This window comes from Dendropsophus ebraccatus, chromosome 7 (genome assembly GCF_027789765.1).
Source record: "Dendropsophus ebraccatus isolate aDenEbr1 chromosome 7, aDenEbr1.pat, whole genome shotgun sequence".
Lineage (NCBI taxonomy): Eukaryota > Metazoa > Chordata > Amphibia > Anura > Hylidae > Dendropsophus > Dendropsophus ebraccatus.
Window position 1 is genome coordinate 135,132,354 of NC_091460.1, and position 25,177 is coordinate 135,157,530.

The 25,177-nt window shown below is 41.7% G+C and overlaps 1 protein-coding gene across 1 annotated transcript in view; it reads right to left on the reverse strand.

The window, feature by feature from the left end:
- TRPC3 (transient receptor potential cation channel subfamily C member 3) overlaps positions 1-25,177 on the reverse strand; it is a 175,139-nt gene that overhangs the window by 118,185 nt on the left and 31,777 nt on the right. The window contains exon 2 of the mRNA XM_069978543.1: positions 6,805-7,576. Within this exon, the coding sequence (XP_069834644.1) occupies positions 6,805-7,576 (772 nt within the window). The remainder of the gene's footprint in view (positions 1-6,804; positions 7,577-25,177) is intronic.

Sequence of the window (25,177 nt, forward strand, 5' to 3'; positions counted from 1 at the left end):
TGGGGTCAAACGGTTCAGGCGTTTGGAAGTCTATAGAGGACAGACAGACAGATATTCATTTTTATTATATAGATTTTTACATTACAACTGGCCAATGCTTAGCGCTCCAGTTTTCTCTTAATACAATAGTTTAAAAGAGAAAAGATATTGATCTCTCTATGTAGTAAAGGGACAATGAAAAAATCATACCTATAATTATAACAAACCCTTTCATTCGCTCTCATGACCGCAAAGCTAGTAGATACAATAACAGTAGTCATTATCTCAGGCTTTCATTGTGGATTGAACTCTATAGTAAAAGCAACAAAATGTTACTTAAAGGGATTATCCAGCGCTACAAAAACATGGCCACTTTCCCCCTACTGTTGTCCCCAGTTTGGGTGGGGTTTTGAAACTCAGTTCCATTGAAGTAAATGGAGCTTAATTGCAAACTGCACCTGAACTGGAGACAACAGTAAAGGGAAAAGTGACCATGTTTTTGTAGCGCTGGATAACCCCTTTAAGGACCGCTTACATGGGGCATTCAGTGCTTAGGACCCTATTACACGGGACGATTATCGTGCGAAAAATCTTGAAATAGTTCTAATTTAAACGATAATCGTTCTGTGTAATTGCAGGCAACGATCGAAAAATCGTTCATATGCCGTTGATCATTAACTTTAGATTTTGAACCTAAAATTATAGTTTTTTCGCTCAAGTTCCGCATTTGTTCACTAATCGTTCAATGCAATTGCACATTGTTCATTGTTTTGCTGGGATCAGAAGGAATAAACAATCATAGTAACAATAACGATCGTAGTAACAATCATAACTAACGACTATTGTTCTGTGTAATATGGTGAACGATTTCAGGTTAACGATAAACAATCTCGTTTGCCATCGTTTATCGTTAGTCGTTAATCGTGGAAAATCGCTCCATGTAATAGGCCCCTTAGTAACGGGGCGATTACTGACCTGTGTAAAAGACCCGGGGATCAGCAGGTTGAAGACACAAACACTTATTCATCAGGTTATAGACTGAATTTTGCCGTCCCAGATTTGTCGGACACAGATCTCCCTGTGTAAATAGGATGATGTGAGGCTGACAGTGACGTAAGTAACAGGCCACACATATGACCCAGTGATCCCTTCTGCAGCACAGCCCACACAATTATCAGGCCACCTAATAGTCTCCTTATCCAAGTGTCAATCTATTAGTCTGTCTAATCTAATCTTGATCTTCTCTGATTGGCAAACCCACAACATCAAGCCTCCAAAAAGACAAACTTTCTTATAATCTACTCATAGAGCCGTCACTCCACATGTTTGACTTGATGGTTACATGCAGGGTCGGACTGGCCTGAAATGCCAGATGGGCCGGTACCCTCTGTGGTCTGGTCCCGTCTTCCTCCTGGCCCGATGACTCCCTTCCACTACTGTAAGGGTAAGGAGTCGCTGGGCCAGGGGGAACCGTCTATTGGCCGGAAGGCCTGTCATTTCAAAGACCAGTGTAGAAGCTTAAGTGGCGGCTGCGGGTAGTGTAATGTAATGTAAGAACTTTTATTTAACACTTTTAAAGCAAGGGCTACACAGACTTCGCTAATGATGTCTGTGCAGCCCTTTCAACGCGATAATCGAGCTGTGTAATGGGCTCAGTAAATGAGCTCCAATCTAGCAGATTGGCGCTTGTTTACATTATTGATTGGGCCTTCTAATACAACCCTAAGGGATAGTAAGCTGATCAATGGGCGTTTAACTGCTGCCGCCCCCCTCCCCCATCACAATCACGAGAAAATGAGGAAATTTGTCCCCTGAATTAATTAAGTGCAACAAGTACTATGGGGCTTCTGAAAACTGCTGAGCTAAGCGCTTGGCAGCACAACTCGCATGAACGATGACAGTTCCAGCTCTCTAACCCCCAACAGTCAGCTTCCTGTGGATAGAGGATAGCTGTTAGATTTCTTTTTGAAATATCCTTTTGGAGGGGCTGTCTGGATAAATATTTCTTAAAGAGGATGTACCATCAGGTACATCCTCAGTAACCTGATCTAGGGATAGAACGGCACTGTCATGGGAAAGTCGGTGCCGCGGTCTGTTTTTTGAACCGCGGCCGGGTTCCCCTGTATGGCCCCGTGTATCCATGGGTACCGGGCCGGGGCTGAAGCACAGGAGGCGGGCCAGGCCGTCCCCAGTGGGCTGAATCCCCCGCCCCTCTATGATGCGGCTCCATTGATTCTAATAAAGCTGCGTCATAGAGGGTGGGGAATTTCCTCCCACTGGGGGCGGGCTGGTCCGCCTCCAGTGCTTCAGCCCCGGCCTGGGACCCGTGGATAGAATGGCCGCATACACGGGTGTGGTTCAAATAACGGACTGCGGCATCAGCTTCCCCGTGACGGCGCCATTCTATCCCTGGGTCAGATTACAGAGGATGTACCTAATGGTACATCCTCTTTAAGGGTGCAGTGAGGGGGGGGGGGGGGGGGAGGGGTCAGACAAAATGTAAAAACTAATCCGCCACCAAACCTCTGCCGGTGCACTATTCCAAATGCAGTTAGCTATAGTTCATGTCTAGCAAGAACTGTGTTCATAAATCATTGACTGAACAGAAGAGACAAAAGCAATAACGAACAGCACAAAACCAACCTACTGAAATGAAAGAATACTAGAAGACCACGTGATACAGGCAGAAACATCTTCTTCTTAGATTTGGTTTAGACTAAACCACGGGAAACTTTTCCGGGTTCGCTTTGTGCTTTCATCAAATAGTTTTATAAAGAATAAAGAAAACCACATGGAATATGGATCAGGGAAAAGAAGACGACAAATGATAATATTGGAATAAATAAGTACTGTAAAACTCTTTGAAGCTGGGAAGTTTTCTCGTCGTGCATTAAACGTTGATATGGGGTGTACTGCAGTTTTTAGCATACCCAAGTGACACTAAAACAAACAGTCGTCCAAATTAGAAGGAAAAAGTTTTACCTCTGCAAACGTTTAATAAACTGGCATGGTGCAGCGAAAGTACGGACGCAGAAGATGAAAGGAAGCACTAAAGTAAGCAGCTTCAACTGAGTGGAGGCACCACGTTGTCTGTAGACATAACTAACTAGAAAGGGACACTTAGTCCTCACAGTGGAAATTATACGTGGAGAAGCTGAACACGCTCCCTGGTTCACAATTCTATTTGGAATTATATTTAGTTGGTGAAAGCTTGCAATTAGGGATGGTCCGAACCGACATCGGTTCGGGTTCGTAAGAACCCGAACCCTTGGTAATGATTCCCAGGAGGACCGCCTGGAAAACTTGGATACAGCCATAGCCATAGGCTGTATCCCAGTTTTCCAGGCGTTCCTCCCGAACAATTCTTCAGTTTTACATTAAATGGGTAGTGCGGCAACTTGCTGCACCAACAGCCTTTTCCTCTCTCATACACTGCTGTTGAAGACAGCGAAGAGGAAGGAGACCAGGACCGCCTCCTGCTGTGACGACATCGACCCAAGATGTCACCCGGGAGAAGTGATTTGGTATGTATACTTTATTTAACTTACGGGGGGGGGGGGGGGGCAGGTAGCTTATTAACATACATTAGAAAGTTCCATAACTTTGTAATATGTGTTAATTAAGCAGAAAAAGAAAAACGCCGCAATACCCCTTTAAAGAACACTTACTGTATCTTAAGGGGGTTTCCGGGCAAATCAGGACAGCTGTTAAGAGCCTGCGTTACACTGTGAATGTGAATGTCTCCAACTTGGGTATCTGGGACCCACCAGAGGAAATGATCCTGGGGGTCCACCAATGATAAACCAGTGAGAAACGACATTTTAGTCAGTGTAAGTGCAGGTTGTAAAGCTGGGGGCCCACTGGTCCTCTGTTGGGCCAGTCCGACACTGGCAGTGGCCACATGGAGCCATAATCAGCCGAATCAGGCTAATTCAGATGATTATTGCTCCATGTAATAGAGAGAACAATCAGCCGATGAAATGACCATAAGCTGTAAATCTACGTGCAATAGCAATGCGCGGCCGACGGCTGGTGATTGTAGTATAAAATAATCAAATATTAACTTACCTTACCACGTTCTCTGGTGACACCGGGGAAAGCCCAAGGACACCGGGAAACATGGTATAGTAAGTTAATACTTTATTATTTTACACTAAAGGCAAATGCTGCACAGACATTGCTAATGATATCTGTGCAGCCCTTGCTGCCCTGTAGTCGGCCTGTGTAATTGCCCAGTAAATGAGCGCCGATCTAGCAGATTGTTTACACGTTTATGCTTGTTTACACTTAACGATTGGGCCGTGTAATAGGACCCTAAGTGCAGATCAGCTCCCTTCCAAGTGAACAGCAGCTGGAGTAGCCAGGTCCGACCACTACTTAGTGAATGGCCCCAACTGAGTCCATCCCCATCCACTGTCTAGTGTGCGTGCCAAACAGCTGATTGGCAGGGGTGCTATCCTTTGGTCTATTTTACCCAAAAACCCCTTTAAGATAGGCTCATGAATACAGATGACTCATTAGGGCCTCTCTGGACGAATCTAAAAGGGGTTATCCAGCGCTACAAAAACATGGCCACTTTTCCCCCTCTCTTGTCTCCAGTTCAGGTGTGCGTTGCAGTTAAGCTCCATTTACGTCAATGGAACTGAGTTTGAAACCCCACCCAATCTGGTTTCCAGGTTTACATCCATAATTCTTTAGTCAAATCAATATTTACCAAACTATGCTTCGTGCTGTTTATACTGCCTCCTGCCTCTTGTGTTTCCATATTATCAGGAAGGTCAATATTATAGTTGACAATAAAACTATTTATCTCGCTTTTCTTGAGAATTTGACTTTTTGCCAAATTTAATTACTAACATCACACTAATCCTTTAATATAAATTAAAAAAAAATCAACAGGCCATAGAGAATGTTAAGTAATTAGATAGGTAATATATTATAGGCCACAATTTGTGACAACACAAGAGAAATTGAAACTAAATATATTTGCACACACAATATGCTATGCAAGCTGGTATCTCCTTTGTTTTGATAAATGGCGCCATATGCTCCAGTGCGGTTTTCGTTTTCCATCAGGACATTTTAATTAATGGTCCTATTAGAGCTTTAATGAAAACAAACCACTGTACAATTATTCTTCACTTACACCGTTCCCCGGAACATGTTTAGTACTGACCCTGCTGCATTTCTCAACTACATATATAATATTTATGGGGAAAAAAATAAAGATTAATTTCCATAAAAATAAAATAAAATTAAAAAAAACTTAGATACATATGTTCATTTGTTTTCCATTTGGGTAAAAAAAAATAAAAAAATAAGGTAGATTGTCTGATTTAAACCTTTTTTTGGACATTTAGGGGGAGATTTATCAAACATGGTGTAAAGTAAAACTGGCTTAGTTGCCCCTAGCAACCAATCAGATTACACCTTTCATTCCTCAGAGACTCTTTGAAAAATGAAAGGTGGAATCTGATTGGTTGCTAGGGGCAACTGAGCCAGTTTCACTTTACACCATGTTTGATAAATCATGCCCAGTATTTTTCTCAGTATTTTGGTCAGTATTTTGCAACCAAAACCAGGAGTGGATTGAAAAAACAGAAAGGCTACGTTCACACACTGTTAAAATTGAATAGATGGCCGTCGTTAATGGCAAAAGGCTATGTTCACACAAAGTAAAAAAAAAGAGAAAAGGCGTCCACTTTTTCTAATTAAAAATACTTCCATTTTTGCTGCAATTTAATTGACCTCAATGCAATGCTTTGAAGTCAATGGAATGATGAACGCCCAATGCACACAGCGTATAAAATGTCTGATGTTGTCTGCGTGGATGTCAAAATAATGATCATGACAATTATTTTCGGACGTCTTTTGCAAACACCAGTTGTTATTTCTTAGTTGTTCACACCCAGTTTTTTTTTCACCGTCCTTTCACCGTTTTTACTATTAAATACAATGGACTTTTCAATTAAAGTCAAAGGGGAATCAGTCCACCTGAACTAGAATAATGTCCCAACAGCCGTCATTGTACTGATGGGCGGACAAACAGCGAAATGACGGACGTCATTTTAAACGGAGATGAAAAAATGTTGTGTGAACATAGCCGAATAATTCCTTTTATTTTAAAACAACCGCCATTGCTTTGAAATAAATGTTATTATTTGCCATTAAATGACGGCCATCCACTCAATTTTAACAGTTTGTGAATATAGCCTTTCTGTATTTTCAATCCACTCCTGGTTTTGGTTGAGGCCATATTCACATATGGCACAAACAGGGGCAGTTGTGTGACAGGGCCGCGTCACAGAACGGCTGCTGTCTGAGATGTATATTCAGGTGTGCCCACACTCCAATTGGCCATAGCACACAATGAAAAGTACGGCCGGGAACCGAACTTTACATTGTGTGCATAGTCTATTTTGTGCGGCCGCTATTCAGTGAATAGTGGCCGTACAAAATAGACATGTCAGTTTTCTGTGCGGCCGCAGAGAACAGAAGCCGCAGTGTAAACAGAGTGGGAGATTTATCAAACTGGTGTAAAGTAGAACTGGCTCAGTTGCCCCTAGCAACCAATCAGATTCCACTTTTCTTTCCTCACAGACTCTTTGGAAAATGAAAGGTGGAATGTGACTGGTTGCTAGGGGCAACTGAGCCAGTTTCACTTTACACCATGTTTGATAAATCTCCCCCAAAGTGAGTAAACATAAAAGCTAACACCTAAAACCGTACACCATTTTTTGGCACAGATTTCATCAGATTTTGGCACAGGCGGTTTGGATTACCTCCCCCATTGTTTACAAGTTACAAACATGCAAAAAGTTTTACCTTAAATTCTTTTTCGATATTGGCGAGTTTGGCTAATTCGTTGCTTAGCTCCAGTGCTGTGTGAACAGGATCCTCACTGGATAGAGAGAGATAGGCCGGGCTGGCCAGTCCCTTGTAGGCGTTGATCCTGGATCTCGAGTGGCTGAATGAGTCGTGCTTTTGCTTCTCCATGCAGTCACCGCACTTGCAGAAGTAATCGTGTGGCCGTTCTATCTTTGCCCCTTTTATCAATAACATGTGCACAACTTCATATTTTTGGCAGTGTGCGGCAAGGATGATAGGTGTGATGTCTGGGGAGAATCTAGTACCATCTTCATCATAGGAAAAGAAATCATCGTCCTGCTGCTCCTGCTCGCACGGGCTGAGCGTCAGTCTCTTGCTCGCTACAAAAGCTGAATGGTTTAAGATGGCTTCGACTATCCTAACATACCCTTTGCTTATGGCAAGAAGCAAAGCGTCTCCGATTCGGGCCAAGTTCTCCTTCTTCAGCAAAAGTTCGGTCACTTCTAAATGTTCGTTTCCTACCGCCAACTGTAGGGCGTTTTGTCCCATGTAATCCACACAATTGACATTCAAGGTTTTCGACTCCTCCAGCATCTTTCGTACCACTGGAATGTTCCCATACTCTGCAGCATCTAAGAAACGCTCCTCCTCTGCCGTCAGGTTCGGTCCTCGGTTGTTGAACATAAATGCCGGGCCACGGACGGCCTGCCTCCTTCCCTTCTCCCTTATCATGGTTACTCGCCTCATCGATGGGCTCCCTTCACCTGCTCTGGAAAAGAAAATGACACAATTGAAATCAACAATACACATACATATATATAGGCACCATTTAAAAATTCTCCACTGTGCTTTGAAGATTAGAAAAAGATGGTTGCTTTCCTCCAGAAACAGCACCACACATGTCCCCAGGTTGTGTCTGGTATTGCAGCTTAGCAATATTCTCCTAATTGGAGCCGACCTTCAATACCGGACACAACAAATGGACAGATGTGATGCTGTTTTTATCCCCTTCCCCGGCACACATACTGGCCTTAACCCTTTGAGGACCTGGCCCAAAATGACCCAGTGGACCGCGCAAATTTTGATCTTTGCACTTTCCTTTTTTCCCTCCTCCCCTTCTAAGAGCTCCAGCACTTTCAGTTTTCTATCTACAGGGCCATGTGGGGGCTTATTTGTTACAGGAATAGTTGTACTGTGTAATGGCGTCTTTCATTTTACCATAACATGTATGAGGGAATCCCAAATATATTATTTATGATGATATAAATAGGTGAAATCATAAAAAAGAATGCAATATGGTAACTTTTGGGGGGTTCCTGTGTCTACGTAATGCACTAAATGCACTAAAGCGACATGATACATTTATTCTATAGGTCAGTCCGAACACAACCATATGCAGGTTACACAGATTCTCTAATGTTATATATATTTTTTATATTTTTTAATGAAATCCTTTTATATGAAATCCTATTTTTTAATAGATCGGACAAATACGCACGCTACGGTATATTATATGTTTATTTATTTATTTATTTTTATATGTTTTATTTATATAATGGGAACGGGGGGTGATTTAGACTTTTATTGGGGGAGGGGTTTTGGGGTAGTGTGTTAGTGATTTTAACTTTTTTTTATGCATTTTAAGTCCCTTTGGGGGACTTTTACATTCATCACTTTCATTTTACACCCTGATCATTGCTATGCCATAGGCATAGCATTGATCAGTGTTATCGGTGCTCTGCTTATTGAGCCTGCCTGTGCAGGCTCAGTGACCAGAGCACCGATCGAACCGCGCGAAGGCAGGTGAGAGACCTCAGGCGGTCCGTTTTAATGATCGGGACCCCTGCAGTCACACTGCGGGGGTCCCGATCGGTAAGTGACAGGGGACCCCCCCTGTCACTTACACTTAAATCGCGGCGTTTAAGGAGTTAATGTCACGCTGCAGCGCAATCGCTGCAGCGTGTCATTAACGGTGAGGTGTCGGCTGCTGATTGCAGCCGGCCCCCACCTGCTATGAAGCGCGTTCCACTATGAAGCGCGATCCGCTCCGGAGCGCGCTTCATAGCTCAGGACGTACCGGTATGTCCAGGGTCGTCTAGGGACAGACTTCCAGGACGCACCGCTACGTCCTAGGTCATCTAGGGGTTAATGCCCAGGTCTTTTTTGTTCGTTTTTTCATGGACGTCTCCCAAGCAGTGTAGCATTTCTATTTTTTTTATTGACATAGCCATATGAGGGCTTTATTTTTTGCCAGACAAGTTGTACTTTTTATCGGTACCATTTTGGAATACATATAAGTTTTTTGGGGGCGGATTAGGAAAATACAGGGTTTTTTTCCGGGTTCATGGTTAAGCTTTGTTCCCACACAGTATTTTGGTCAGTATTTTGCAACCAAAACCAGAAGTGGATTGTAAACACAAAAAGGCTATGGTCACACACTGTTGAAATTTGGTGGATGGCCGTCATTTAATAGCAAATAATGGCCGTTATTTTATGACAACCGCAGTTTTTTTAAACTAATGTTAGTTATGTGCTATTAAATGACGGCCATCCACTCAATTTCAACAGTGTGTGACCATAGCCTTTTTGTGTTTTGGTTACAAAATACTGACCAAAATACTGTGTGGGAACAAAGCTTAACCATGAGCCCAGAAAAAAAAATAGTATTTACTAATCCACCCCCCAAAAAAACTCATATGTATTCCTCATACGTGTGAACATAGCCTCAGGAATAAATAATAAAATAATGATATTGTTCAGGTCGTTATGGACACGGCGATGCTTAATATGTATATTTTAATTTTTTTATGTTTTATATAAAAAAAGGCATATCTGACACAATCTAATAGCACCATTTAGAGAATTAATCTACCAGGGACAGCTAGGCTCCCACGATCCCTGCACGGGGCCCCTGCAATCCCTTATTTTAGATCCACTGTGAAAGGGTAGTGGCTTTCAACAAGGACCCTTAATGATTGCCATGAAAAGGCATATCAGGCGTCATCAAGAGGTTAAAGAAAAGCAACCACATTTCTATAATTCTACTGATACCCTTCAAAAGGGTTATCCAGCGCTACAAAAACATGGCCACTTTCTTCCAGAGACAGCACAGCTCTTGTCTCCAGTTTGGGTGCAGGGTTTGTAACTCAGTTCCATTGAAGTGAATGGAGCCTAATTGCAAACCACACCTGAACTGGAGACAAGAGCGATGCTGTCTCTGGGAGAAAGTGGCCATTTTTCTCTAACGTTGGATAACCCCTTTAGGGTGGGTTCATACTGAGGAATTCTCGTGAATAAACAGCGAAATTCCGCAGTATGACCGCGCGCACAGCCGCGCACCTTTCCGCCGGCACCTTAGACACCATTCTATGGGCCGGCATATTCCGCCATCCGCCCAAAGAAGTGACAATAACGCTGTCACATATGAATATAATCTCACTTAAATTCTTTACTGGAAACAGCCATAAAAGTCCAGTTTCTTTTTGTCCTCTTAGAACCCATCCTTAGTTTTCAGCAGCTTTTATTTTAGAGCATTAGAAGCAGTTTAGCAGAAAAGCAGCTCACAAAATTGCATCCTCTACATGTAATCTCTATCTATTGTGGCGGCACATTTATTCATGTTATTTTTTTTTGTCAATTGTATTGAATTGAAGGCTGTAAGATATACCGCACCCATAGATAGAGATTATATGGATAGAGATACAAAACAAGAGCAGGTAGCGGATTGCAAATTTTGCCTTTTTCTTTGCTTTATGTGGTAACATTATTTATAAATGACAGGGGGGGGGGGGGAATAATATTCAAATGCCTGCAGAAAAGTCGACACTTTGAATAAAAAAGGATTTGTATTCATTTGCATGAAATTTACATCTTCTTATTCCCTGCAACAATTTGCTTTTAAATCTGAATTTTTAATGTCAAAGGCAATGTAATCTTTCAAAAATTAATCGATAGAAGGGAATTATATTCTAACATCTTATTTACATTCTGATGATCTTTAAAGCGGACCTGTCAGCAGCTACAGATAGGGGAAAAAAACTGTTGGGGCAAATACAGCTTCTCATCAGGATCCCAGGCACGCTTCTTTATGTCCATAGCTCATCTACCCCTTTTTAACTGACAAGTACTAGTGTGTTTTTCCGAAAATAAGACAGTGTCTTGTTCACATGTCAAATGCACATGCACAGCAGGGACAGAGCATACAGTGTGGCGGCTTCCGGCCACCAGAGGGAGCTCACCACACGTACAGCACAGCAGGGACAGTGTATGGAAAGGCATGAAGCGACTGGATAGTGCCAGACTGTGTGCAGCTCCACATTTTGTAACAGGGGACAGAAGGGATGGTGGCAGGTGACGGGTTTCTTGATGTCTTGCCTGCACATTTATAAGTGATGGCTGCGGAAGGGAACATCAGGGGTTGGCGGCAAGTGGCGGTCTTCATGTCCTACATGCAGCTGCTCTGCAATGGACGGTGAAGGTAGGGGACAACAGCAGTGGGATAAAAAGAATCACAGCTGCGTGCCCTGGTGTTATGTCCGGCGGCCATGCTTCCGAACAAAAACTTTGCTAGGCCTTACTTTCGGAAGAGGCCTTATATTTAGCAATTCAGCAAAACCTCTACTAGGTCTTATTTTCAAGGGACGTCTTATTTTCGGAAACACAGGGTAGATTGTCTCTTCTGCTTTACTTCTCTCCATTGAAATCTCATGGTGACCGATCTGTTCTGTGTGACTCATGTCTGAAACAAATAAACATTTAGTTGCCAATACCAGATCACTTTCCCGAATCTCATGACATAGATTTACCCAAGCATGTGACAGTGAGATAAATGGGAGAGGGACATTTCAATAAATGTGATGTACTACTAGACCTGAAGGACAGGAAAGGGAAGAACCCTATGGCTGACATGAGAATTGGTGCTTGGACAGTCAATTTGGCTGAAAGAAAGCAGCTGGATACTGTCAGAGTAATGTAGAGAAGTTTACAGAAAGTAACTTTTTTTGCCTGTACACTTTAAAAAGAAGGTGTCAACAGAAAATTTATTATTATTTAATTTAGGTTTTTAGGTTAAACATTTTTTTTAGAATATGTGGTGATGTGGTGAAATCTTGAAGTTTCTATTCTGGCCACTAAGACAAATAATAAGCTGATACCTCCTGTCCTGTTCTAAAGTGAAAAGGATGAAAAGTGAAAAGTGACACCAATGTATAGATAATATGGAATCAGACCACTCATGATAGATAATGGTTAGAGCTCCCCCTCTTCCTCTCCCTGTGCAAGGACCTATGTACAGGTCCCTGAGCATGCCTCAAAAATTCTCCCAAAGTCAACAAAGTCTCCTCCCATCTGTTGTTTCCTATGTCAGCTGGACTGCTGTAAAGCATGTTTCTAAATGCTGTGCAGACAGATCAGACAATATGGCCACCCACATAATAATGTAGAAAAAAATGTCAATTAGAAAACAGAAACAAGAACATATTTTATTTTCTATCTCCCTCTTATGTTCATGGTAAAAATTAGCGTCCCTCCAAGCACATTGGATTTCTCCAGTCTTTTGGACAGTATAACCCTCTGATGCACCAAGTTTCTACACATCCTGAAAAATTGGTATTAATAAGATCCCTACTATATAAAGATTTGTGCTCTCTGGACATTACAGTACTTCAGGCATCACTATCTGGAGAATAATGACATCAAACTAGCTATCCATTTAGAGAGTCTAGGTGGCATTGCCCGCAGTGGAGTGACCTTGTGAATGAACATAGAATAAAAAATGGAAAATACAAATGACAACAGTCCTTGAGGGCCGAATAGTGAGCAGAAAACATTTCTAGTAAGATCCCAGATAGAAGTAGACAACCCCTTTAGGAGCACCACAGGCAAAGGAAAATAACTGAGGTTGGTGGCTTCTAGCTATACAGGTTGATATATACTTCAAAGAAGACAGATGCCGAATATTCCCTTTACTTTAGTTTATCAACTTTGAATTATAGTCAGTTTTAAAATCTCTTTAAGGAAACCAATAAACGAGAATTATAATTATACAGTAGAAACAGTTAACACTATGTTTTTGCAATCCGCTTTTTTCATCCATTTGATGAAAAAAGTATTTTTTAATAGAATTAAATTACAAATCTTTGGCACTTTATGGCACCAGTTGATTTGAAAGATTTTTTTTTTTTTTGCTGAACTACCCGTTAAAAGGGGTGGTCCAGTAAAAATCTTTCTTTTAAATCAACCGGTGTCAGAAAGTTATATAGATTTGTAATTTACTTCTATTAAAAAAATCTTACTTATTAGCTGCTGTATGCCCTGCAGGAAGTGTTGTTTTATTTTCAGTCTGACACAGTGCTCTCTGCTGACATCTCTGGCCGAGACGGGAACTGTCCAGAGCAGGAGAAGTTTTATATGGAGATTCATAGAAAACCAAGACAGAGTTCCTGTCTTGGCCAGAGATGTCAGCAGAGAGCACTGTGTCAGACTGAAAATAAAACACCACTTCCTGCAGGACATACAGCAGCTGATAAGTACTGGAAGGCCTTAGAGTTTTTAATAGAAGTAAATTACAAATCTATATAACTTTCTGACACCAGTTTATTTGAAAGAAAAATTTTTCCGCTGGACAACCCCTTTAATATTTTCTCTCGACATCCAAACTGAGGATATAAAGAGCAGGCTGTGATTATTACAGTAATCAGAAGGAAGAGGAATGAGTAAGGAGGTTGGGTAGAGTAGACAAGTGTTGAAATGCACAGCAAAAAAAAAAAAAAAACCTGTCTATAGTAAGAAATCTGTTACATTTATACCTAAGAGAGAATGGATAATAGGAAAAGCAAATGACATGGGCCTGTTGGGAAAAGCAGTCTGAAATAACAATTTTAACATGTTCATAGCGGAAGTTTCTTAGGCCCCTACCACCACTTTAGAAAACACAGTCTTTTATCAAAGCCCGAAGAACAAGACACACAAAGACCATTCATTTTGTTGTCCGGTAGATGGAAGACACAAAGGCTCGGCATCCGAGGGTAGGAATAAGAGTGCAGTCGTAATTGTTAGAGATCTGTGGCTGCAAGTGTTTAGTGAAGCATGCGGGGAAAGAGAAGCAGAACAAATACAATGGAAATTTGTGCTTTACAAAAGACCGTGCTCTTCACGTAGCCGACTGATTACAGAAGGCACAGAACAATGGCAGAGAGGCCACGATCAATACCGGGTCTCGGGTCAACGCTTGAGCCGCTTGCAATAACATTATGATAATCCATATTGTTATATTAGGTAGTGACTATTTAGTCCTAGATACTTATCTTGAGAATGTACACTAATAAATAAATAAATATATATATATTTTTTTTTATCATGATTATTATTGTATATTATAATTAGAGATGCCCTAAGCGAATCCGGATATGAAAATGTTGTGTGAATCGGGCTGTAAATTCGCTTCGGTCTGCAAAGTGAATTCCAGCCAATTCGTTAAGAAAATTTGCAAAATAAAACCAAAATGGCGGCTGCACATGCTGTCTGGAGCATCACTAGGAGGGAGAAAGGGACTAACCATAATCCCTAGCACCCGTCCAATCAGCTGCAGGCCCCTCTGTGATATCAGCACCCCACCCTCTATATAAGGAGGTTCGGTAATGGAGGCGGCCAGTCAGCTGTGTGTGGAGGAGAGAGCAGAATGGCAGCAGGCAGTTACAGCAGAGCAGGGAGAGACTAACAGAGGGATATAGGGACAGGGTGGAGAGGAGAGACTAACAGAGTGATATAGGGATGGCGAGGAGAGGTGGGGGATTGTTTGTTGTAGCTGCCAACCAAGTGTCCAGTTAACAAGTAACTGGGTGCCTATAGGAATTCACTGGGACCAGTGAAGACACAGGGGGAAATTTATCAAACTTTCATTTTCCAAAGAGTCTGTGAAGAATGAAAGGTGGAATCTGATTGGTTGCTAGGGGCAACTGAGCCAGTCTCACTTTACACCATGTTTGATAAATCTCCCCCTTTGTGCTTTTTTTTTTACATGAACAGACCTGTGCTGGCGTGGGGATTCTGGTGGCGCAGTCCTTTTTTTTTTTTTTTTGCAAGGTTCCTATGCACAGCTCTGGTCTATTCCTGAGCACCAGCCTGACATGAAGCACTGGGGATGGGTGGGCTGACCGACCCCCAGTGTGACGATCTCCCCTCCCATTGTCTATAATGGAGCCACGTCACAGAGGGGAGGAGGTTTCGTCTCACTTGGGATGGGCGGGCCCAATGACAGGTCGGTGCTCGGAAATAGACCAGCGCTGCGGTTCAAAATAAGGACTACAGCTCCGGCATCTCTGTGCACGGCGCTGGTCTATTTCTGAGCACCGACCTGGCATGAAGCACCGGGGGTGGGATGGGCGGCCCCCAGTGTGACGATCTTCCCTCTGTGATGTGGTTCCATTGATTTGTGTCACAGAGGGGAGGAGGTTTCCTCACCCTGGGGGCCAGCGGGCCAGCCTCCAGTGCTTCATGCCAGGCTGGTGCTTGGGAATAGGCTGGCACCATGTGTGGGAACCGGGCAGCAGTTCAAAAAAAGGACCGTGGCACCGGCATCTCAGCACCGGTACCGGTCTATCCATATAAGAACACAAAGTGATGTACCTAGCGGTAGATTCGCTTTAAATAGTATATAAAGGAAGAGCAATCCATGGCATATTCCCCACATAGCATCCTATCCTGTTAGATTTTCAGAGCGAGTTACAAAATCTTTATCACTTTGTAAGACAACAGCAATATACAGACCACAAGGATAAGTATCAAGCTGCTATCTATGAGCAATGTGAAGATGAAGCTCTATGTAATTGAACTGCTTCCTTCTGCCATCTCTTGGGTATAGACTAGAATTTCCCTATAGCTCATCAATTCTCGGTGGAGATACAGTAACTCTCGGAGGATCTTGCACACAACTATCTCCGTCTCAGCTTTTCCTACAAACCTTTCTGATTATTCCCCCCCCCCCCCCCCAAACCATTGTTATGGCGCAATCAGTTGATGGAAATTGACGACATAAATCACAATTTGTACAAAATTTGTTTCCACTCTAGAACATGGTGAACTCTACGCCGCACGTCTGCATCAACTATACAGGTAAATCAGCATCTATTCAATTCAGCCGCGTATTACTATCCCAAACTACATATAAATTCAATGGTTTAATTACATCTACTGTCACAGCAAGATGGCTGATGGGAAGAACAGGTTCTTTACACCAAAATACATTGAACAAAGCGATTTGTAATATACATTTACCTCTACCAACATTACATGAAAGATTGTGTCCTTGCTGTATAGCACAATGAATGTATTACATAATTATAGTACCTGTATATATACAGTACATCTTGTAAACTTAAAGGGGTTCTCCAGCTAAACAAGTTTCCTTTCAAATCAACTGGTGCCAGAAAGTACCAGAGATTTCTAATTTACTTCTATTTAAAAATCTCAAGTCTTCCAGTACTTTTATCAGTGTCAGGAATGTGTAGTAGCCTGGTGTGAACTGGGCCTGGTTTTTGCTTATGTGTGACACACGCGCTTGCTTCTCAGCATCCGTCAATGCAGCAGTTACTCTGCAAGACTTGATTGCTGCAGCTGAGCAAGTCTTTTGATTGACGTTTTTCTGTGCCTGTCCAGAACCTTGAGGATCACAGCGCCGGTCCAATGGGGATCTGGACCGAGCTCTTGATCCTCATAAAAGAAAGCTGAGGCCAGTCTCTCAGCGCTGGCTATTAAGGTTCATCCCCCTATTCCAGTTCCCCCTGTCTATTCCTGCGATCCTTGTACCTAATCCCCCTGCTCAATTTACCTGTTATCTGACCTCCCGGCTGACCTTTGACTATCCGACTGTTTATTAATTTTGTACCGCGTTGCCCGTTCGGTTTGGCTAGTTTGACCCTCCCTTTGTGTTTATTCGTCTGTCGTTCTGTGTTCACCTATACAAGGGCAGGGACCGCCTTCGTGGTTGTCCATGGCTACCTAGGGCCGCTTGAGGCAAGTAGGTAGGGACAGTGGGTGGGATCAGTTGTAGGGCTCACTGTCATGTCTTTTCCCTACCTCCCCTGTCCTTACAATCAGCTGCTGTATGTTCTGCAGGAAGTGATGTATTCTTTCCAGTCTGACTCAGTGCTCTCTGCTGCCACCTCTGTCCATGTCAGGTACCATCCAGAGCAATAGGAAATCCCCATAAAAAACTCTTCTGCTGTGAACGGTTCCTGACACTGACAGAGGGGGCAGCAGAGAGCACTGTGTCAGACTTGAAAAAGAAATCACTTCCTGCAGGGCATACAGCAGGTGACAAGTACTGGAAGACTTAAGATTTTTAAAGAGAAGTCTTTTACAAATCTCTGGAACTTGCTGGCACAAATTGATTTGAAATAATTTTTTTCTCTATGGAGTACCCCTTTAATCAAACTATTATTAGATATTGTTGTTATTTCTCCATGACTGTGAGTGGAATGATGTAAGTATAATAGCTCATAGAAATACATAAAAGTGTAGTCTATAAAGTCCTCTCCAGTCATTTAGATCAAGGTGATGAAAAGTCCATTAATATATGCGATGTGCATGCTCCTACTGTAACAGAAAAAAAAAACAATTTTCATTTGCTTGAAGGAAGACATGGTTAGGAAAAATTGCTATGCGCTTATTTAGAGGAAAGCAGATGAATACATATGTGCAAAAAGACACTATGGGGGAGATTTATCAAACATGGTGTAAAGTGAAACTGGCTCAGTTGCCCCTAGCAACCAATCAGATTCCACCTTTCATTCCTCACAGACTCTTTGGAAAATGAAAGGTGGAATCTGATTGGTTGCTAGGGGCAACTGAGCCTGTTTCACTTTACACCATGTTTGATAAATCTCCCTCATGTTCCCACTACATTTTTTCCTTTCAGTTTTTGAAAATAAAAAAATCACATCCGCCATTTCGCTGTTTGGCCGCCCATCAGTGTAATGACAACTGTTGGTCCATTATTCTAGTTCAGGTAGACTGATTGCCCATTGGATGAGTCTTTAATTGAAAATCCATTGAATTTAATGGTAAAAATGGAGAAAGGACGGAGAAAAAACTGTGTGTAAAAAAGACATTCAAAAATAACTGTCATGATGATTATTTTGACATCTGCGCAGACAACGTCCGTCATTTTATACACTGTGTGCATTGACTTCAGTGCATTGCAGTTATTCGCAGCAATAACGGACATCTTTTTGAATAGAAAAAGCAGAAGCCATGAACATAGCCGTGGGCTACAAATATTTAACAAAATACTGTTCAAAATATTGTGTGTGAACATAGCCTCAAATCCACAAATGCCTTGTGTGAGAACTGACTATATTTTTTATTGGGAATTATACATTTTATAAAAGAAAGTGGAAATAGAGGATACAGCAGTAATATCTACCTATTAGGCTATGTTCCCACAATGTAAAAATAAGGGCATCAAGATAATTAATACGGCCGTTATTTGCCCTTATTTTTACATTGTGGCCTTACAAGTAATAATAATACTAGATAGGTTACACATTAAGCCATTGGGCTATGTTCACAACAGTAAAGGCTGAAAACACACACAGCAGTTTTTTTGGAAAATGGCAACTGAAGTTTTTGTGCCAAAATTAGAAGTGGATCCAACAGAAAAGAGAAGTACAAGTCCTCCCATTATATTGTCCACTTGAATCCACTACGGCTGTGTTCTAAATCTGTTCACACATTGTTTTATTTTCACTCAATATTACGTTAGTATTTAGATTTAATTTTTTCCTACTGAGAATACTCTCAGTGATATCTAAGGTGATTCTAAAACAAATTCTAAGAAAACTTTGAAGAACCAAACATTTTTTGATGAGAAACAGAGATGAATGTAAGTTGAGCCATTCAAACAGGATTATAACAAAAAAGGATATGGACAATGGACAGAACAAAGACTGAAACATAAGGAGGAAGGGGAGGAAAGACATTTAGGCTATGTTCACACAACGATTTTCAATAGGTGTTATTTGATACTCAAAATCACAGCCATTATTTTGAGTATCAAATAACGGCTGTTATTTAACATACTTTGCCGGCTATCATTGCAATGACGGCCGTTGTTACATTATTTAAGTTTAGGTTCACACTGGCTGCGTTCAACGTTCTTTTGGGTAGGGCTATTTTTTAAGATCCATTGAATTTTGTTAAAAAGACGGCAAAAGGACAGCCCAAAAAAAGCAAAAAAAATAAATCTGTGTATGAACAACTTAAAATAACGGCCGTTGCTAGAAAAAAAGGTCCACCGATAAATGTCCTGAACATTAATTTGACGACCGCTGCAAAAAACGGCCGTTATTCTATGCATTGTGTGGAAATCATTGAAAAATTGAATTAACGGCTGTTATTTTTTCTAGTTCCTTTACTAAGTTATTGGCCTTCCTGGATCTCCAGGTTTGGGAATTTCAGGTGCATAGAAAATGTCTTGGTCTTTTTGGTATTAAATCATCTGGTTTCATTAACCTGCCAGGCAGACCAGCAATAATCTCTTTTAGTTCTTTGAAGTATGTGAGTAGTGACGTCTGTCTGTTAATTGCCCGTGTTCTTCTTTCATGTAATCCAATATATTCATCATCACTACACACAGCTTTGGCTGGTTTGATGATTACTTCCTTATTGCTTTTCAAAGTTGTGTCCCATTTGTGTCCAGAATGATAGATATTTCCGTATGGCTAAATAGATCTAAATGGGGGTTGCATCTAGTTGGAGAAAAAAAAATTGCATACTTAAAGGGGTAGTGCGGCGCTAAAAAATTATTCACAGAATAACACAAATTACAAAGTTATACAACTTTGTAATGTATGTTATGTCTGTGAATCGCCCCCTTCCCCGTTTGCGGCCGCGTCAACAGCTGCTCAGCCGCGATTGGCTGAGCATACCTGTGCTCAGCCAATCACGGCTGAGCACAGTCATGACGCGGCGGAGGGGAGGCTGCGGCAGCAATTCGGCCGTGCGTCCGAAGGTGACGTTTGGCACAAGATGGCGGACGGGCACGACACAGATCAGGTAATGTATAATGCACCACACTTCCGGGTACACGGGCGGGGGTGGTGGGACACGGGGAAGGGGGCCATTCACAGACATAACATACATTACAAAGTTGTATAACTTTGTAATGTGTGTTATTCTGTGAATAATTTTTTAGCGCCGCACTACCCCTTTAAAGTGTCAGTGTTGTTACAAAAAACTTTTGACTTGTCATAGAGACCCTTACCGATTGGGAGAATGGGCGGGAAGAGGATCGTGCTGCAGCGAATCCTATCCCCGCTCTGAGTTAGAAAAACAAGTCGGGCTCCACAGAGCTCCATTATAAGTCCGACTCTTTTTTCTAAGGGAGCTATTACTTGGAGCGATAATCGTCCGAATCTATCCCTACGTGTAACAGAGACAACGATAAGCCGATGAAACGATCATCAGAGGCCTAAAATCATTGGCCTCCGACCGCGCAATGCCACGAGTAATAGCGATGCTCGGCCAACGGCTGTAGAGTGTTTGGTCAAGTGCTGCATGGACATCGCTACCGATGTCTGTGCAGCCCCTGCTAGACGATTATTAGGCCATGTAATAGGCCCAATAAATGAGCATGGATCTAGCAGATTGGCGCTCGTTCACAGTCATCAGCCTGTGTAATAGGACCCTAACTCAAAGTGGAGAGTGGACGTGGTGCAGCACGGTCTTCTCCTGGTCCGTTCTCTCGATCGGTGCGAGTTTGAACACTCAGACCTGGACCTATATGTCAAAAGTTTTTTTTTGTAACAGTGAATTTTAGGATTCACTTTATAAGCAGGGTCCATGTTATTACAATGGATAATGATAAAATTAGAGATAGACGAATCTACAAACGCTTCGATTTGTTACTACTCATTTCCAGATAAAACCAATAAAACCAGACAAAAATCTCCAGATAAAACCAAGGGCCCCATTACATGGGATGATTATCATGCGAAAAATCGTTATATCGTTCGAATTTAAATGATAATCGTTCTGTGTAATTGCAGGCAACGATTGAAAAATCGCTCCTGTGTCGTTGATTTAGATCTGATCCTAAAATTATCGCTAATCGTTCGCTGCAATTCCACATTCATTCGCTCAAGTTCCGCATTATTTCACTAATCGTTCAGTGTAATGGCACATTGTTCATTGTCTTGCTCGAGCAAACGATTATCGCTCTGTGTAATATGATGAACGATTTCAGGTTAACAATAAACAATCTTGTTTGCAATCGTTCATCGATAGTGATTAATCCTTAAAAATCGATTTGTGTAATAGGACCCCAAGTCTGGGACCTTTTTTCCTCTTCCATCGGGATTTGAAAATGGTATCTGGGACACAGGTAACTATTTGCCAATCTTCCTCCCTGAACTGATTAGATATTACATTACCAAGGGAGATTTACAAAAGTGGCGGAAAATATACGGAATCTTCCTGGAATTCAACATAGTGGAGGAGGGAAAGGGGTTAAAGCCAGCTGAGGTAAATATATATGCCTGGGGTGATTCTGGATTGGGGGAGCTTTCTGTGTTCCAGTTGGGGGCAGTGACTGCCTCTTCTTGGTTGTGCACCCCACCTATCCCACCCAGGTGGTGTAATTATTTTTGCAGGTATAAGATAGATCTTGCATGCCCAGAGCATAAGCGTATTACATGCCATGGAGAGGCCATAGTACAGTGTAAGGTCCACCCCGGCATGAGGCCACCTTATCATGGTGGGGTGGTTTACACTGTTTGCGAATGGTAACCAAGAGCCTCATTATTTTTGTGGAACTTTTTTTTTAGCAGTTGGGGGGGCTGCTTTTAACTATTTTCATGTCTGTAGTGGGTCTGTATCTTGCCATTGCGGTGAGCTGTTGCATTTTTCTGTGTTTTTGTGGGTGAGCATATAGGAAGCCTTTAAAACATTCTTATAAGTGATTTCTATAATCCAAATGCTAGTATTTACACCCCTGGGCTCTCCTATGCTCCTGTTATTGAAAAGAAGGAGATCAAGCAAAACTGTTTTGTTGGTTATATGATTTTATTCTTAGACGCTCCAAAGAACAATTAGACAAGGTATTAGATTCATAATCCCGCTTTGGAGAATTTTCAGGCTATAAGGACAACATCAACCGAATGTCAATTAAAGGGGTACTCCAGAAAAAAAAATTTCTTTCAAATCAACTGGTTTCAGAAAGTTATATAGATTTGTAATTTTCTTCTATTTAAAAATCTCAAGTCTACCAGTACTTATCAGCTTCTGTATGTCCTGCAGGAAGTGGTGTATTCTTTTCAATCTGACACAATGTGCTCTGCTGCCACCTCTGTCTATGTCAGAAACTGTCCAGAGCAGGAAAGGTTTTCTATGGGGATTTGTTACTGACATGGACAGAGGTGGCAGCAGAGAGCACTGTGTCAGACTGGAGAGAATATACCACTTCCTGCAGTACATACAGCAGCTGATAAGTATGGCAAGACTTGAGATTTTTAAATAGAATCAAATTACAAATCTATATAACTTTCTAAAACCAGTTGATTTGAAAGAAAAAGATTTTCGCTGAAGCACCCTTGTAATGTTCCTAGCCTCAAAACCTCTCCACAAAAGTCAAAGTGGCACATTCCCATCTTATGTATTTTAGGCATCAGGACAGGAAAGTCTCCATCCCCTCTCCACTCTTTGAATGAAACTTTTTTTAATAGGGAAAACTACACAATTATTCCAATTGGAAAGCGCAATGATGAGCGGTGGAAAACTACTGAACCTTATTCAGACTACACCCCTTTTTCAAACTTAGAACTAGAAAGTGAGCTGGGTGCTTCATAAAGTTTTACTTCCCATGAAATATAAAGATCTCTCTCCATCTACAATATAAAGTAAAGTATGTTAAGAGACACATTAGTGACCTGGAAATCAGTGCATGCATATCATCAGAATTGATGCCACTGTGGTGTCTCCCATCTTTCCCCGAGGTTAACAGAATAAGTTATTTATGGTATGGAGATCAAAGAAAAAAAATGACTCTAAAGTATATACCAAAGCTGCCGAAAGGAGGATGACTTACATGGGAAGAAGTATAAGAGAAAGTTAACTTTAGCAGCAGTATTCAGACTACTCACAAATTACCCATTTTCACAATCACTGGTTTCAGACATAGCTGACAAGTAGTAAAACTTTTTCTACTTTACTGGTATGACACACTTTATCATTTCATATATGCATACACTGTACTATATTTATGATCCCTGTCTCTATTAGGCTCAGTTCACAAAGAGATTTATAATTTACTTCTATTAAAAAAAAAAAATCTCAAGTTTTCCCAGTACTTATCAGCTGCTGTATGTCCGAAATGTGAAATATTCAAAATTCGATTTGAATAGCCTCCGATATTCCTATTAATAGTCTATGGGAGAAAAATACTTGGGACCTGGGAATCAATATTCGACCACTAGGAGGTCACCAAGTGCACAATGACACCTCAGGAAATGATGCCAACACCTCTGGATGCATATGGGACAGTAGGGAAAGCATTCCTGGCTGCATCTAACCCTAGTGATAAACATAAACTAGAAGCGTACGTTTCGGTCTAGCAGTACGCACTCGCATACGTATCACGTCAGGTGCAGTGTAAAATATGTAATAACGAAAATTAACGATAACTACAAATCAGCAGTAGCAAGATAACAGGTATTATCCCGCAATCACAGTAAACAGCCGTATACCGGATATATAATTGTTTTCACAACAATAAAATTAAAGGGCTGGTCAACTCCGTTACAGGACGCAGACTGCGCAAATCAGTAGTAGCAAGGTAACAGCTATCATCCCGTACTTACAGTGTACAGCCAAATACACTATTAGTAGATGTCTGAACACACTGCTTGTCTCACAACAGTCTCTAAATATATGTTTTTTTTTATAGTTTTAGCCCTAAAAGATTTCTCTTCCCAGTCTGTCCCTCTCTAGCTCCAACCAGCAAGTGATACGAATCTGAAATTACTCAGGAGGTGACGTAGTTTAGCCAGCCAATCACAGTTAGAGGGTTTTTTTTATACTCCTGCCTATTCACAGTGCCTGTCCCTCTCCCCCTGCATTGTTATTGGCTTCAAAAAACCATTGGGGGGGTGTTGGGAGGGCAAATCAAATTTTTACTGTGTTTTTGTTCAGATATTCGAATGCAATCGAATAGCACGAATAGCTTACTATTCGATTTAATAGCTGTTCGATCGAATACTATTCGCTCATCACTATCCGGCATATCTATGTCTATGACATATAGCAGGTGATAAGTACTGGAAGACTTGAGATTGGCTTAAGTGGCTTAAAGAGGACCAATCACCTAAAAATCACTGTCCCTATTATCAAAGGAAATCTCTCCCTAAGTCTATCTATGAAGATACAGACTGCCTGTGCAGTCTGTATCTTATCCCTTTACCCAATTCTCTTGACAGCTGAACGAAGGCCGGGCGCCGCCATCTTGATGACGTCACTTTGCGTTTCACCGCTGGAACGCAAGTGACGTATTCAAGATGGCGTCGCCCGGCCTTCCAGCACCGAACAAGAGCATCAGGTAAAGTATAAGCTACAGACTGTAAAGGCAGTCTATTTATGAAGATACAGACTGCCTTTGCAGTCTGTATCTTATACTTTACCTGTTCCTCTTGTTTGCTGCAGCAAGGCCGGCACCGCCATCTTGATTACGTCGCTTGCGTTCCACCGCTGGAATGCAAGTGACGTATTCAAGATGGCGGCGCCCGGCATCAGACTGCAACGGACAAGAGGATCAGGTAAAGTATAAGATACAGACTGCAAAGGCAGTCTATTTATGAAGATACAGACTGCCTTTGCAGTCTGTATCTTATACTATACCTGTTCCTCTTGTTCGGCCCGGCCGCCGCCATCTTGATTACGTTACTTGCGTTCCACCACTGGAACGCAAATGACGTAATCAAGATGGCGGCGGCCGGCCTTGCTGCCGCTGTGGATGACGGGAGCTTCCTGTCTCGAGCCGGCTCTTTTGAAAAGAGCCGGCGCGAGACAGTGAATTGAAAAGTTAATAAAACAAAAACGCGGCCGAAAAAATAAATAAAAGTATTTACAAATGTAATTAAATAAATAATTACATTGAATTAGAAAATAAAAAAAAATTTAATTTCTTCCGTGATTGGTTCTCTTTAAGTACAGACAAAAAAACTGAAAGTGCAACAGTAACCCACAGGTGCAGGTGCAAGTACATACTCCCCCCGACGTACACACAATAAAAACCTGTTCTATAGATATTAAAAAATCAGGATCTTGGCAAACTATTTGATCCAAGTGTACCATGTGACCACGTTAAGGTGTCCTCAGAGAC